The following is a 14,040-nucleotide window of genomic DNA, read 5'->3' on the forward strand; positions in this document are numbered from 1 at the left end:
TATCTGTATTAGTCTTTACAAATAATTAAAATTTGCTGGTGGAAATGTTTCCTATTGCCTTTTTATTCTTACCTCCATGCCTCCTAGAATTATCATTTTTCTTCTTTGAATATAGTCTTTTTCTCTCAAATTTCGTGTTGGATAATTGGCTTATTTGCCTAAATCTTTCTTTTTAATTTTTAAAATTTTATTTTTTATTAAAAATGTTTTCATGTTTATTTTTAAGAAAGAGAGACAGAGTGTGAGCAGGGGAGGGGCAGAGAGAGAGGGAGACAAAGAATCCAAAGCAGCCTCCAGGCTCTGAGCTATCAGCATACAGCCTGACACAGGGCTTGAACCCATGAACCGAGAGATCATGACCTGAGCTGAAGTCAGATGCTTAACTGACTGAGCCTCCCAGCCGCCCTTAATTTTTAAAAATTTTTAAACATTTTAATCCCAGTATAGTTAACATACAGTATTGTATTACTTGTAAGTGTACAATATAGTGATCCAATAATTCCATACATCACTCAGTGCTCATCCTGGTAAGTGTAATCCCTTTCACCTATTTCACCCATCCCCCCTTCCACCTCCCCTATGGTAATAATAAGTTTGTTCTCTATAGTTAGGAGTCTGGTTTTTGGCCTATCTCTTTTTTCTTTCTTCCATTGTTTTGTTTCTTAAATTCTGCATATGAGTGAAATCATCTGGTATTTGTCATTCTCTTATTTCGCATAGCATAATACTCTCCAGATCCATCCCATGGTGTTGCAAATGGCCCAATTTCATTCTTTTTTATGGCTGAGTAATATTCCATTGTGTGTACATATTATCTCTTCTTTATCCGTCTACTGATGGGCACTTGGGTTGCTTCCATAATTTGGTTAATGTAAATAATGCTGCAATAAACATAGAGATCCATATATCTTTTTTGGATTAGTGTTTTCATATTCTTTTTCAAAAATTTTTAAAAATATTTATTTATTTTTGAGAGAGAGACAGACACAGTATGAGTAGGGGAGGTGCAGAGAGAGAAGGAGACACAGAATCCAAAGCAGGCTCCAGGCCCTGAGCTGTGGAGCACTGAGCCCAGCATGGGGCTCGAACTCATGGACCATGAGATCATGACTTGAACTGAAGTCAGACGCTCAACCGACTGAGCCACCCAGGCGCCCCTAGTGTATCCATATTCTTTGAGTTAATACCCAGTAGTGGAATTACTGGATCATATGGTAATTCTATTTTTAATTTTTTAAGGAACCTCCATACTGTTTTCCACAGTGGCTGTGGAAATTTGCATTCCCACTAACAGTGCATGATGGTTTCTTAATATTTTGATTAATGCAACGTACAGCTTTAAATTTTCTTCTTATAATTTTTTACTGAGTCTCACAAATTTGAACATATATCTATTATTTAATTTTAAGTATTTTGTGATTTTTTATGTTTCTTTTTTAATGTAATGATAAATTGATAATATATATACACACACACATATAATATAAAGGTAAATTGATAATATATGTATACACACACACATATAATACACACATATATGTGTGTGTGTGTGTGTGTGTGTGTGTATTTTTAATTTCAAGACATGCAAGATGTATTTTTTTTAGTTTTACAATTGTTATTTTTAATTTTGTTGCATTATGGCAAGGGTGTATAGTATGCATGTTAATTCTTTGGAACTTATTAGGATTTCCCATGTATCTTAGACATGGTTTTTTTTATGAAAGCTTTATATATACTTCAAAATGATCTGTATTTTCTATTTGGTGGACAGGAAGTTCTCTATAGAGCTACTGTCCTAAGGTTGTTAATCATATTCTTCATATTTTCTGTAGTTATGCTTATTTGTCTGCTTGGTGTGCTTTTGAGAGGATATCATAAAATTTCAACTAAAATGTTTGTTTTAATAAATTGAATTTTTATATAAATAAAGTACAAAAATATATGTGTACAGTCCAGTGAATTATCTCAAAGTTAAAAAATGAATGTAATCACTCCACAGGTTAAGTAGCACATTACCAGGACCCTAGAACTGCTTTTGTGCCCTCTCTCAATCACTAGAATCCACTTATCTACAAAGAAAATCATAAGAGTTCTTACCCATAGAGTAATTTGCTTGTTTTTAAATATGTAAATTAAATCATATAGTATGTATCTTATTTTGCATGTCTCCTAACATTATATGAGAGTTATCTATATTGTTGTACACAGCCATTGTTCCTCTTTTATTGTTGTCTTGTATTTTGCTGAATAAGTAAAGGGATACATCTATCCATTCTACCCTTTATGGACATTGGTGTTATTTTTATTATTGGCTATTATAAATAAAGCTACTATGAATATTTTCATCTATGTCTTTTTGCACATGGATATCCTGAATTTGGGAAATGGAATTTATTGGTCAAAGAATACATGTATGTTTAACTTTAGTAGATTATACTAAACGATTTTGCATAATGAATGCAACAGTTTGTACTCCCACCAGCAGATTATTGCACCACACTCTTAACACTCTGGCTGTTGTCACTCTTTCTTATGTGAGCCACTATGATGATAGGAATTAATATCACATTGTGATTTTAGTTTTAATTCCCCTAATGAGTAGTATGGTTTTGCAGTTTTTTTAAAAATACATTGACCATTTTATCAACTGTCTGTTCATATTTCTTGACCATTTTCTATTGGGTTGTCTGTCTTTTCCCTATTAATTTGTAGGTAGGAATTTATTATTTATTCTGAACATGAGATCTTTGCCAGTTGCAAATACTTTCTCTTATTTTGTGGTTTGCTTTTTTACTCATTTAATCATGTCTTTTGATGAACTGAAATTCTTAATTTTACTATATTTAAATATATCTTTCTTTTATGATTAGTACTTTGTATGTCCCTTTTAAGAAATCCCTGCTTACACCCATTGAAGAATATGTTTTATATTTTCTTTTAGATCAGCAGTGTCTATTAGAACCATAATGTGAGCAAGAAATTTATACCACATATATATTTTTAATTTTAAGTAGCCACATTAAAAAATAGAAAGAAACAGGTGAAATTAATATGAATAATACAATTATTAAGGAGATTATTTTGTTCTTTTTTTTTAAAAATAAGATTTCAAATTCTAGTGGATATTTTACACTTACAGCACATCCCAGTTGGACTAGCCACATTTCAGATGCTGATAACCACATGTGTCTAATGACTATCATATATCATATACCAACCCAGTTTAGAAGCTTTAATGATATGCCATTGCCATTTACATTTAGCTACACCATTCCTGTTGCTGTGTGTGTGTGTGTGTGTGTGTGTGTGTGTGTGTGTGTGTCATGAAGTAGCTTATCTAACAAGGAAACTATGTAGCTTATAGGATTGAAGAAAGATCTTCAGGATCTAGAGCCAATCTGGGTCCCTTAGGAACTATACCTGGCCTTGATGATGCTGGGATTTTGTAAGTGTCTCTTATCTCTGCATATTCTCTTTTATGTCATGAGGATTTACTAAACATGGCAGGACACATGGCCACCAGTTGTTCTGGGTCATATCTTTACAACTTCCAATAGTTGAGAAAAGATAAATCTAATTTTGTTTAATAATATCCTGGCTCAGGTCACATTCCTAAACCCTCCAACCAGGAAGGGTATTTTTTTAACTTTTTTTTTTTTGAACGTTTATTTATTATTGAGACACAGAAAGAGAGAGAGACAGAGCATGAGCATGGGAGGGGCACAGAGAGGAGGAGGCACAGACTCTGAAGTAGGCTCCAGGTTCTGAGCTGTCAGCACAGAGCCCAACGTGGGGCTCGAACTCACACACCACGAGATCATGACCTAAGCCAAAGTCGGACGTTTAAGTGACTGAGCCACCCAGGCGCCCCTAGGATTATTTTTGGCCAAGTCATTACGTGTCCATATTTATAATCATGAGACAGAAATTATTACCAGAAAAGGGAAGCTACCACAGTATATCACATCTGCTTCTTATATAAGATAATTTAGAGATCTGGGGTTATCCATTGTATACAAAAAGCACTAAATAAATATTTGTAAATAGGGATAACCTGGGATAACCTCCTGATTTGACAGGAATGCTTAAAATAAGGACTGAAGCAGGTAGAAGAATATAAATGCATTTGCTTGGAATTCGTTTTTATGATACACACATATTTGAAGACTATAAATTTTTAGTTTATAAGTTTAGGACTGTTGATTATAAGGGTTTGTTAATATTGAAGATAACTTAAAATTTACTGTGTAAATTTTCTGCAAATTTGTGGGTGGCTGGAAGAGGTATGCTCATGTCTGCAGCTTTGCAGAATTTTTGAATATGACTTTCTTACATGACAGTAATAATCCTTTTGGCCATTAGTCTGGCTTCAAGTTTTCTCTGTACATATGTTTAAAATACTGAAAAGGAGGAGAATGTTATTTAATATTGAAAAAAACATTTTTTCTTCTTTTAGAATTTATCTAACTTCCTGTCTCAGTGGGATCTTAGTCTCAGCTTATTAATTCAGTCATTTAGCACAAAATTTAAAATTGAAGTGTGGTTTGGTGTGAGGTACAGATAAAAAGTTATTCTCTGGGATTTCCAGTGTTCTACTTTTAAGTCCTATTTCTTCAGCACTAACCTATTCTCCTTTTGGGGAAACAAAAGCCTCTCCCTTCACTTGTGTGAGGGGAAAAAAGGTAGGGAGGAGGAGGAGGAGGAGGGGGGGGAGGGGGAGGATTTTCCTTTAGCTGTCTCTTTTAGGGATATCAACAAGGTTAAAAGAGGGAAACTACCCATTTTTACTTTATGAAAGGCATAACGACAGGGAAAAACTATTTGGGCTGTATAAAAACCCTGACTTGGGATACCTAAAGCAAATTATATAGGAATTAGGTGGAAAATATGAAAAGGAAATGATACAGCTGCATTTATTTGGATGGTAGAACACTGACATGGTATAATTTTCTCAGGTGCCAAAATAACAGAAAATGGTTCTGACCTTCTTTCTCCACGCTGCTTTCCTAGTGGCTATTTCTTTCTTGCATCCTCTGGACCTCCCACCCACCTCATCCCCCACCTCTTGCACACAAGTTTTTTTGTTTGTTATTCTTGTTCAGACATTTTGAAGTATATTTAATGGTGTTTGTAAACGTAGCTTCAGGATAATGATAAAGTCAAATTCTTTCCACTGCATCTAAAACCACCTACAACTACAGCCAAAAGTGATATCTAGAATGAAATCTGGCCATTTGCAACAATATGGACAGAACTGGAGGGTATTATGCTAAGCAAATTAAGTCAGTCAGAGAAAGACAGATACCACATGATTTCACTCATATGTGGAATTTGAGAAACTTGATGGATGATCATAGGGGAAGGTAGAATTCCTTTTCTGTTGGTATTTGTTTTAGGGACACTAGATTCAGAAAGTTAGTAGGGTTTTAAAGTGTTTTGCCTTTCTTACCATTTTAAGTAAACATTTTAATCTCAGCTTATATTTTCAATTCATTTTAAATTTATAATCATGATATAACAATACTTCATACATGTTAGAAAAAAAATCATACCTAATATCATCACCTTCCCAAACTATTATTCTATGTGTTCCTTTTTAAGTTTTTGCTATATGCATAGTTTTATGTCATTGTAACTACTGCTTAATTTTAAAATTACTTTTTTTTTTTGGTAATTCAATGAAACAACATGCAAATGAAGAATATGTATCTTTTACTTTAGGACGACACCTAGAGCTGATGAGAATCAGAAAACAGCTGTTTTCTGGAGTCACTGTGATTTTTAAATTTGTCACACTCAGGTAGTGACTTTAAATACAAGTTTACTACTGGTAGCAAGAAATAATTTTTCTCTTTTAATGTTGAGTAAGTCTCACAGTTGTATGTCTGACAGCAACCATACAGAATCAGTCTCGCTTGACTGTATTGTTCAGAAACCCAAAGTAAAAAAATAAAATAAAATAAAATAAGCAGAAAACATGAAATCTCAAAATGTTTTGTTATAAAGAATGCAGCTTTGGGTTACGCTCTATTATCAAGACAGCTGCGCGTGACATGTCTTTATACGTAAGTTAAAAAAGAAACTCCTCGCAAAGCAGTGATCATTTCCTGTTTCATTTTTCATTTTCTTTTCGCGCGAAGAGCTTTTGTCCCTCACTAGGAGTTGCTTTAAATCTCTGGGAAGGTCTGTTCCGAATTTACTCCTCCTGGATTGGTTAAGATCCCTTTTAAGTGTGTGCTTTGTTCTCTGAAAAGCTGAGGTCAGTTGAGCAACATGCTGCTAATGTTTGGGGGGGAAAAAAAAAGAGCTGAGTAATGCTGGAGCCTTCTCATGTGGCTGATGCAAACCTGGAGAATTTGCATCATCATTAAGCTGGAATAAGTTGGTGTGACAGGCAGGAGCTTAAATACCAGCCCACGAGGAAGCTGAGCTGGTCTGTAATGATAGGGCGGTAGCAGCAGCCGCAGCCGCAGAGGTAGAGTCGGAGGTGGTGGAGGAGCGAGAGCACCATGAACACACAGGTGTTTCTGAGGAGTAATCAGAGAGCTGTGAAGGAGAAAAAGGCACCTTTGAGTTTTTACCTGTGAACACAATAGCCCTGAGAGAGACAATCTGAAAGCAAAGAGGAAGAGATTTGGTCAGTCACACCAAGAGAGACCAAAGTGGAAAGTTTTGGGTTTTGTTCTTGTTTTTGTTTGGTTTTGTTTGGTTTTGTTGTTGTTGTTTTTTTTTTTTTTTCCTGTGTTTCCTTTTTCCCCGCGTGTCACTACAATGGTCAAAAAGCCTGTTGTGTCCACCATCTCCAGTGGAGGTTACCTGCAGGGGAATGTTAATGGGAAGCTGCCTTCTTTGGGTGGCAAGGAGCCACCTGGGCAGGAGAAAGTGGTGCTGAAGAAGAAAATCACTTTGCTGAGGGGCATCTCCATCATCATTGGCACGATCATTGGAGCAGGAATCTTCATCTCTCCTAAGGGCGTGCTCCAGAACACGGGCAGCGTGGGCATGTCTCTGATTATCTGGACAGTCTGTGGGGTCCTGTCTCTGTTTGGTGAGTGCAGCTTCTTCTCTGGGGGGTATGTCTGTGGAGCCGGGCAGTTTGCTCTCTGGGAAAGCAAAGAGTACTTTTTAAGGAGTGAATGAATGGCAAAGGCTACGCCAGAGGCTCTGATTCTTGTTGAAGTATGCGAACTACCCAAACACAGCGTCCACTGTTGGCAGGATCCTGCATTCCACCGACTTGCTTCCACAGCCCCTACTCTCTTCCCCTGACTCCGACAGACTCTTTTCTGACTTTTCCCTGTGGCCATGAGAGCAAAGGCTCACTTTGATGACCCGGGAAAATAGATGCGAGCTTTCTGTACCGGGCAGTGGTTCTCAGTGACTTGTGTTTGAGGGATCTTGGCAGCTGGCCCGCCGAATGAAACACCTGTGAAGTGAAACCCGGCATGGCCTATTTAGACACAGAGCTTAGTATTCAACAGAAGTTTGACAGTGTTTTTATTGGCAAAATAAACCGCGGGTGGGGGGGGGGAGGGCAGTCTTCTTCTTTTTAATTTTTTAACTTGGCGTGCTTGTCCATTGCTGCTATTATTTCAAAAGTCCTTGCTGTGGAAATGCGTGTGGCGGCACATAACTCAATTCCTGTGATAAGTGGGAATATTGCAAGGGTCTGAGCGCATTTCAAAGTTTTTCAATCTCTCGTCTCTCCCTGTCACCCCTAAATGTTTGCAACATGAATAGTAAAACCGGAACTGAGTGTTAGTTTGCTGTGCTTGCCCAGATCTACTTTCTTCATTTATAGTTCACTGGGTCTTCACGGACGTAGATAACTTGCCCGCCTGTTCACTGAGTTAACCTGCACAGAACTAGTAGTAGAAGAATGACTATTAATTTTGCTTCAAGTTCTAGATCTCTTTTGTTGATCTGATATTGACAGCAAAGAGGTAATAGATACCTTTCACGGGGTGCGCAAGTTACTAGAAAGCTACCCGAGTTCCTTACAAAGGTGACAAAAGCTGGTGAATGGTCAAAAAATAAAATTTTATCTACACTATGGGGGAAAATGTCCAAGATGTATCTGCTCTTTCGTGGCAACCAGTATGTTTTAATTCCAAAAGGCCCTGCTCTTTAAAGGTACTAACAGAAAGCTTTGTCCTAACTCTAGGACTAAGTACTAACTCTTGGTCCTACATGTACCAATCCATTCATTCTGAAGGCCTTGTGGTGTTTTAATGCATTGGTTTGGGTATTCATCTAGAGAAGTCAGATTTCCATCAGGAAGAAGTAAAATTCATTAAAACAACGCTGTGGTATAGAAAGATGTGTAGAAGAATTATTTTAGGTTTTTAAAAAGAGTTGGTGGTATTCTGTATGGTTCTGGCATGTACATTTATAGACAAAGAGAAACATATTCATTGCTCTTCTTAACTGACTTTGTGCACCCTCAGTCTTTACTCTTCTACAAGTACTTGTAAATTGAGAATAAATCAATGTCTGATAGGAAAAACCATAACCAATTTCCTGGACTTTTCATACTTCTATACATGCAGCTCCCATTATGTGATTCGATTTTTATACATAATAAAAGGTTATTCACATATAGTAAAATGAATTGCTGTGAGGATTGAACTAGTTAAAATGCTATTCCACTAGGAAAATATGGTTCTGTGTAAGTATATCAACTCAAGCAGAAGCTCAGGAAAAAAAAAAAATGTTAAAAGGACTAGCTCAGGTTACATTTGAGTTGATATTCTTTGATTACTAATCCCAGGGAGCATGCTCCTGTATTAATCTTCTTATCTGTATTTACATTTTATTTGTCACTTAAGTTCCTAGGAGCTTTTTGACAGGAGTGCCTTCCTAACAGGAAGCAAAGCAAAATGTAAGGAAAACAAATACTTTCTCTTAGAACTCTAGAACTCGGGAACTACGAGTAAAGAATCTGTATATTTGGTTTACAATTTTTTTAAAGCCAGGGTCAATACATGGATTTTTACATCTTGTTTTGAACTTTTTTCATCTGGGTAAAATGGTTATGGAGCTTGAGACTTTTAAATGAAAATCTCATTCCTCCCGAACTCAATTTAAACCTAGGGCAACTGTCCTGGAGTTTTAGCAAAGCAAACACAGGTCTAGGTATTGATTGTCTGGCAATAAATTCTGAGGTACTTAAGACTTTCCAATAACATTTTATATGGGAAGCTCTTTTATACAGGCTACCAACATGGCGACTGGTTTCCCCCAGAGTGAATTGCAACCAGTTACAATTAGTTACAAATAGGCAAACTATATTAGTGGTCCTCAAATATTAATCTGCAGACTAGGTGTTTTAAAATCATCTGTATAGGGATGCCTGGGTGGCTCATTTGGTTAAGCATCTGACTCTTTTTTTTTTTTTTTTTTTTTTTTTTTTTTTTAATTTTTCAACGTTTTTTATTTATTTTTGGGACAGAGAGAAACAGAGCATGAACGGGGGAGGGGCAGAGAGAGAGGGAGACACAGAATCGGAAACAGGCTCCAGGCTCCGAGCCATCAGCCCAGAGCCTGACGCGGGGCTCGAACTCACGGACCGCGAGATCGTGACCTGGCTGAAGTCGGACGCTTAACCGACTGCGCCACCCAGGCGCCCCAAGCATCTGACTCTTGACTTCAGCTCAGGTCATGATCTCATGGTTCATGAGTTCAAGCCCAGCATGGGAGTCTCCTTGGGATTCTGTCTCTCTCTCTGCTTCTCCCCTGCTTTCTCTCTCTCTCTCAAAATAAATAAAAAACTTAAAAAGATAATAAAATCATCTGTACAAAATTTAAAATAATAGACTTGTTTGGCTCTCTCTGTTGGAGAGTTTGGACTGACTTGGTAGCGAACAAATTGTAGGGTATGGCCTTAGATTCTGTTTTCGTGTGTATGCTTTTGTGTGTGTGGAAATTTACTCTCAGGTGATTCTGATACAGAGCTAGGTTTAGGAATAGGATCAACGATACTAAGATATAACTGAATATCCAAATTTTATACATGTTGACAGTTCTGCATGAAGCTTTACTATAATAATTTCCCACACTTCTAGTCTCTGAAGTAGTTCAAGCAAAAATCTGTGTTACATTTGAGTACTTTGCAGAATGAATAGAATTTTTCACGTAGTACCAAGATGTATTTTTCATTTTCTTGGTAGTTAATTGCTCAAATTAATAGGCATATTTCATGAAGTATTCTCAATGTATCAGGCCCAGTACTGTCCTTGGAGCCCAATATCGCATTTATAAACACAACTCCCTTATGAGGTAAGAATTGAGATCTCATTTTATAGATAAAGAAACTTACATTTGGGGAGGTTACATAACTTGCTCAAGCCCATGTGGATTGCATTGCTAAATGTTAAGATGGCTAAATGTTTATAATTAATTTTACCTAATATACATAAGTTATAGCATCTCGTTTTATTTTTTTATTTATTTATTTAAAAAAATTTTTTTTTTCAACGTTTTTTTATTTATTTTTGGGACAGAGAGAGACAGAGCATGAACGGGGGAGGGGCAGAGAGAGAGGGAGACACAGAATCGGAAACAGGCTCCAGGCTCCGAGCCATCAGCCCAGAGCCTGACGCGGGGCTCGAACTCACGGACCGCAAGATCATGACCTGGCTGAAGTCGGATGCTTAACCGACTGCGCCACCCAGGCGCCCCTAGCATCTCGTTTTAAACAGTATGTTCTTTTAACTACTCAGAAGTGTAGTCTTCAAAAAATATCCAAGAAAATCTTTTCTAGAAATAGAATATTGGAGTCAAAATTCATTTTCTTGACAAACCATATCCTACAAATTAAATGAAGTCTTGCAAGGCCAAGAGTCTATACTTTTCTGAAGCACAAATAAATTTTGTTAATTTTGATGTGCAACAGAAATACCATTTATTAAAAGGATTCTTAATATAATAAGGTCAATTTGGGATAATTCCTTGTCTTGGTGTGTAGTTCCTTTAAAAATAGGTTGGTATTATTGGCATCTATCTTCTCTTTTTCTCAGGTTTGAGATTCATAATTCTTAATAATATGATATTATTTTAGAAGTTTGTCTTTACCATTTCAAATAAAATTACATTGTTTGAACAGAATGAACTAGATCTCAACCATGCGGAAGTTAGAAAAGGAATTTGATGGCTCCTAACAATCAGATGACTGTTAACTTCTCTTGAAATAAACACCTCACTCAGACCAAAGGATGTAGTAACATGTTACCTAAACATAAATATTGTTGCATCAACTCTACCTTCGGATGACTAATTAATATTTTAATTTTGTACCTTTTTTATTATGAATACTTCACAGGAGCCTTGTCCTATGCTGAATTGGGAACAAGTATAAAGAAATCTGGTGGTCATTATACATACATTCTGGAAGTCTTTGGCCCGTTACCAGCTTTCGTACGAGTCTGGGTGGAACTGCTCATAATACGGTGAGAGCATAGATAAGAAAACAGTTAAGGAAAAATAAATCCATTCATTACACCCTTCTTTAAATCATCTTAATTGTTTTTAACTGATTAGAAATATGTGTGTCATGTGACTATGTTGTAAACATGTCTATTTCAGGATGTGAAATCTATGATAAGATACCTCTCTCAATGTTTTGAATGCAGTTTTCTCACTGGCAATAGTTCTCAGTTCCTGCCAAACTTTTAAAGTGTCTGATTTTCTTTAATATTCAATTACCTTCTGACATTTCTAGAAAGTATGTTGACTCGAAAGGATACGAAGCATCAAAATCCACCTTGATAAATCATGCGTTTTGACTGGCCAGACAAAATTAAAGGTTATGCTAGTAGGTGGAGTTTTTCTTCCTGTAGATTCCATTGTCTTTTAACTTTCCTCAATTGTCGTGACTAGGAAACTTCTGTGCCTAACAACTTAGTGTGTCACTGAGTTTTATACTTTGCACACAAAAATGACTTGACATGAATGACTCATTTCCTCTTGTTAAGCAAATCAGCGAACTATAGTTGCCAGAAAAAAAAAAAAGCTTTATTGCTGTAAAAAATTGACTTCATTTAAAATCCAAACAAATATTGCTAAGTCACTCTGAATAGCAAATTTCCTTTCACATTGTGGGAAACCTGTGATGTCATGTGTACAGTTCAGAGTAACATGCTTCCTTAAGGTAACTGCTGCCATAAGATGTGACTTACACATCCTGATTGTAGAGCTTAACGGTAATAACTGGAGAAACTTGTTCTTACTGTAAACTTATCAGACATACACAGCTGAGAGCGCCAGCGAGCTTTTATCCTAGTATTTGGGGCATAAGTGGCAAATGCAGGGCTAATAAGTATCGATTTAACACTAGCCATGATTTTTATAGTCATAGGCATTTCTTTTTTAACAAAGAGCTTAGATTGGTATTTACTTCTCTGTTAAGTCTGTTCTCATTTTAGACAATTCTGCATTATTTAAAACTTGTTATAATGAAAATAATATTAAAGAAGTATTTTGTTCCTTTTCTAAAATCTGGGATTTGCTTAGGATGTACCTTCTGCTCTTTTTTGATTTATCTGAATATTACTCTTCAAAGGTTAACCTAAATCTTACCTCTTCCACAGTTAATTTCCTGGTTACCCTAGTTTCTATTTCTTTTCTCTCTTAATTCTTCTGAAAAAAATTCAGTCTCCCATTTTTATTTGGCATTCAACATATCTTGTGTTCTTACTTAATATGTCAGGTGTCTATGTTCTATTTACCCATTGGAACTACAGGCGTTTTAAGTGCATAAGACCAAGCCTCACACTTTTGAAACCATTATACTTCTTAATCAGTGTCCTGAGCATTATAGACAGTAAATTCTTTTTGAACAACAATATTAAAGTCTTTTTGGACAATTTAATTCTTTTTGGCTGAAAGTTTAAGGTTACAATATTTTGGATTTGACATTCTCAGCATTCAAATGAAGACACTTGGGGCACCTGGGTGGCTCAGTCGGTTGAGCATCTGACTTCAGCTCAGGTCATGATCTCACAGTTCACGAGTTCCAGCACTTTGTTGGGATCTCCACTCTCAGCAAGGAGCCCACTTCCGATCTTCTGTCTCCCTCTCTCTACCCCCTCCCTTGCTCTCTCTCTCTCTCTCAAAAATAAATAAACATCAAGTGAGGACACTACTTATTCAGGGTGCTGGGCTGTTAGGATGGTGGGCGCTTTGGAGCCTGATATAGCTGCACCTGAATCCCTCTTCAGCTAGGTATATATTGCATGGCTTTAGCTAATTACTGGGCATTGTGATGAAGGTGATCATTGTGTTCACAATAGCACAGATACAGTGTTCATTCACTTATTTATTCATTCCTTAAACAGCTACTGAATGGTGAATGGTAAGTTAAAGAGACTGTAAGTAACAAAAAAAAAATAAAGAGACTGTAAGTGGAATGACCCACAATTCTTGCTCCCGGGTAACTCATAATCAAGTGTTATTTACATTGCAAGACAGCTGCTTCATGGGGTGTGTGTGTGTGTGTGTGTGTGTGTGTGTGTGTATGTACTGACAGAGGAAATTATCCAGATATACTCTAGAAGCTTTTTTTAAAGGGTTCATATATTCCTTTGTAATAAGAGACTCCCATTGCCTGGTTGGTCTTCTAAATAAACAGAGTAATGAATGACTTGTGGAGTGACAAGATACCTAGGTACTTTAATATTTCTCATCTGCTCATAACACCCAGGATGCCTAAATACTTAAAATTTTGCTTCAGGGTAAATCACTCTTGTCAGAAATAATCTGTAGAACACAGATTTCAAGAAAATAAATATCATATATCAGTACATAGCAGGGTCATTAGATGATTGAATTCACACATTAACCATATATTCAATGTTTATTTGGTTTCTACTTACGATAGATACTATACTAAACACTGGCAAATAATAGTGACTAAGATGGACACAGTCTTGAACTCATGATCCTCAGGGTCATGTGAGGGAAAGAGTTATCAATCAAGAAATCACATAGTGAAGATAAAGTTGCTATTGTGATCAGCACTATGAAAGGGAAGCCATGGGCCTT

General features: G+C 36.5%; 1 protein-coding gene across 4 annotated transcripts in view; it reads left to right on the plus strand.

Annotated features, from left to right (window-relative positions):
* Nucleotides 1-6,424: 6,424 nt before the first annotated feature.
* SLC7A11 (solute carrier family 7 member 11) overlaps nt 6,425-14,040 on the plus strand; it is a 92,617-nt gene continuing 85,001 nt past the window's right edge. For all 4 annotated transcript variants that reach the window (XM_042983897.1, XM_007091800.3, XM_042983896.1 and 1 more), the window contains exons 1-2: nt 6,425-7,048; nt 11,321-11,447. In XM_042983897.1, coding sequence (XP_042839831.1) covers nt 6,772-7,048; nt 11,321-11,447 — 404 coding nt within the window. In that variant the 5' untranslated portion in view covers nt 6,425-6,771. The remainder of the gene's footprint in view (nt 7,049-11,320; nt 11,448-14,040) is intronic.

The sequence above is a fragment of the Panthera tigris genome, chromosome B1 (genome assembly GCF_018350195.1).
Source record: "Panthera tigris isolate Pti1 chromosome B1, P.tigris_Pti1_mat1.1, whole genome shotgun sequence".
Classification (NCBI taxonomy): domain Eukaryota; kingdom Metazoa; phylum Chordata; class Mammalia; order Carnivora; family Felidae; genus Panthera; species Panthera tigris.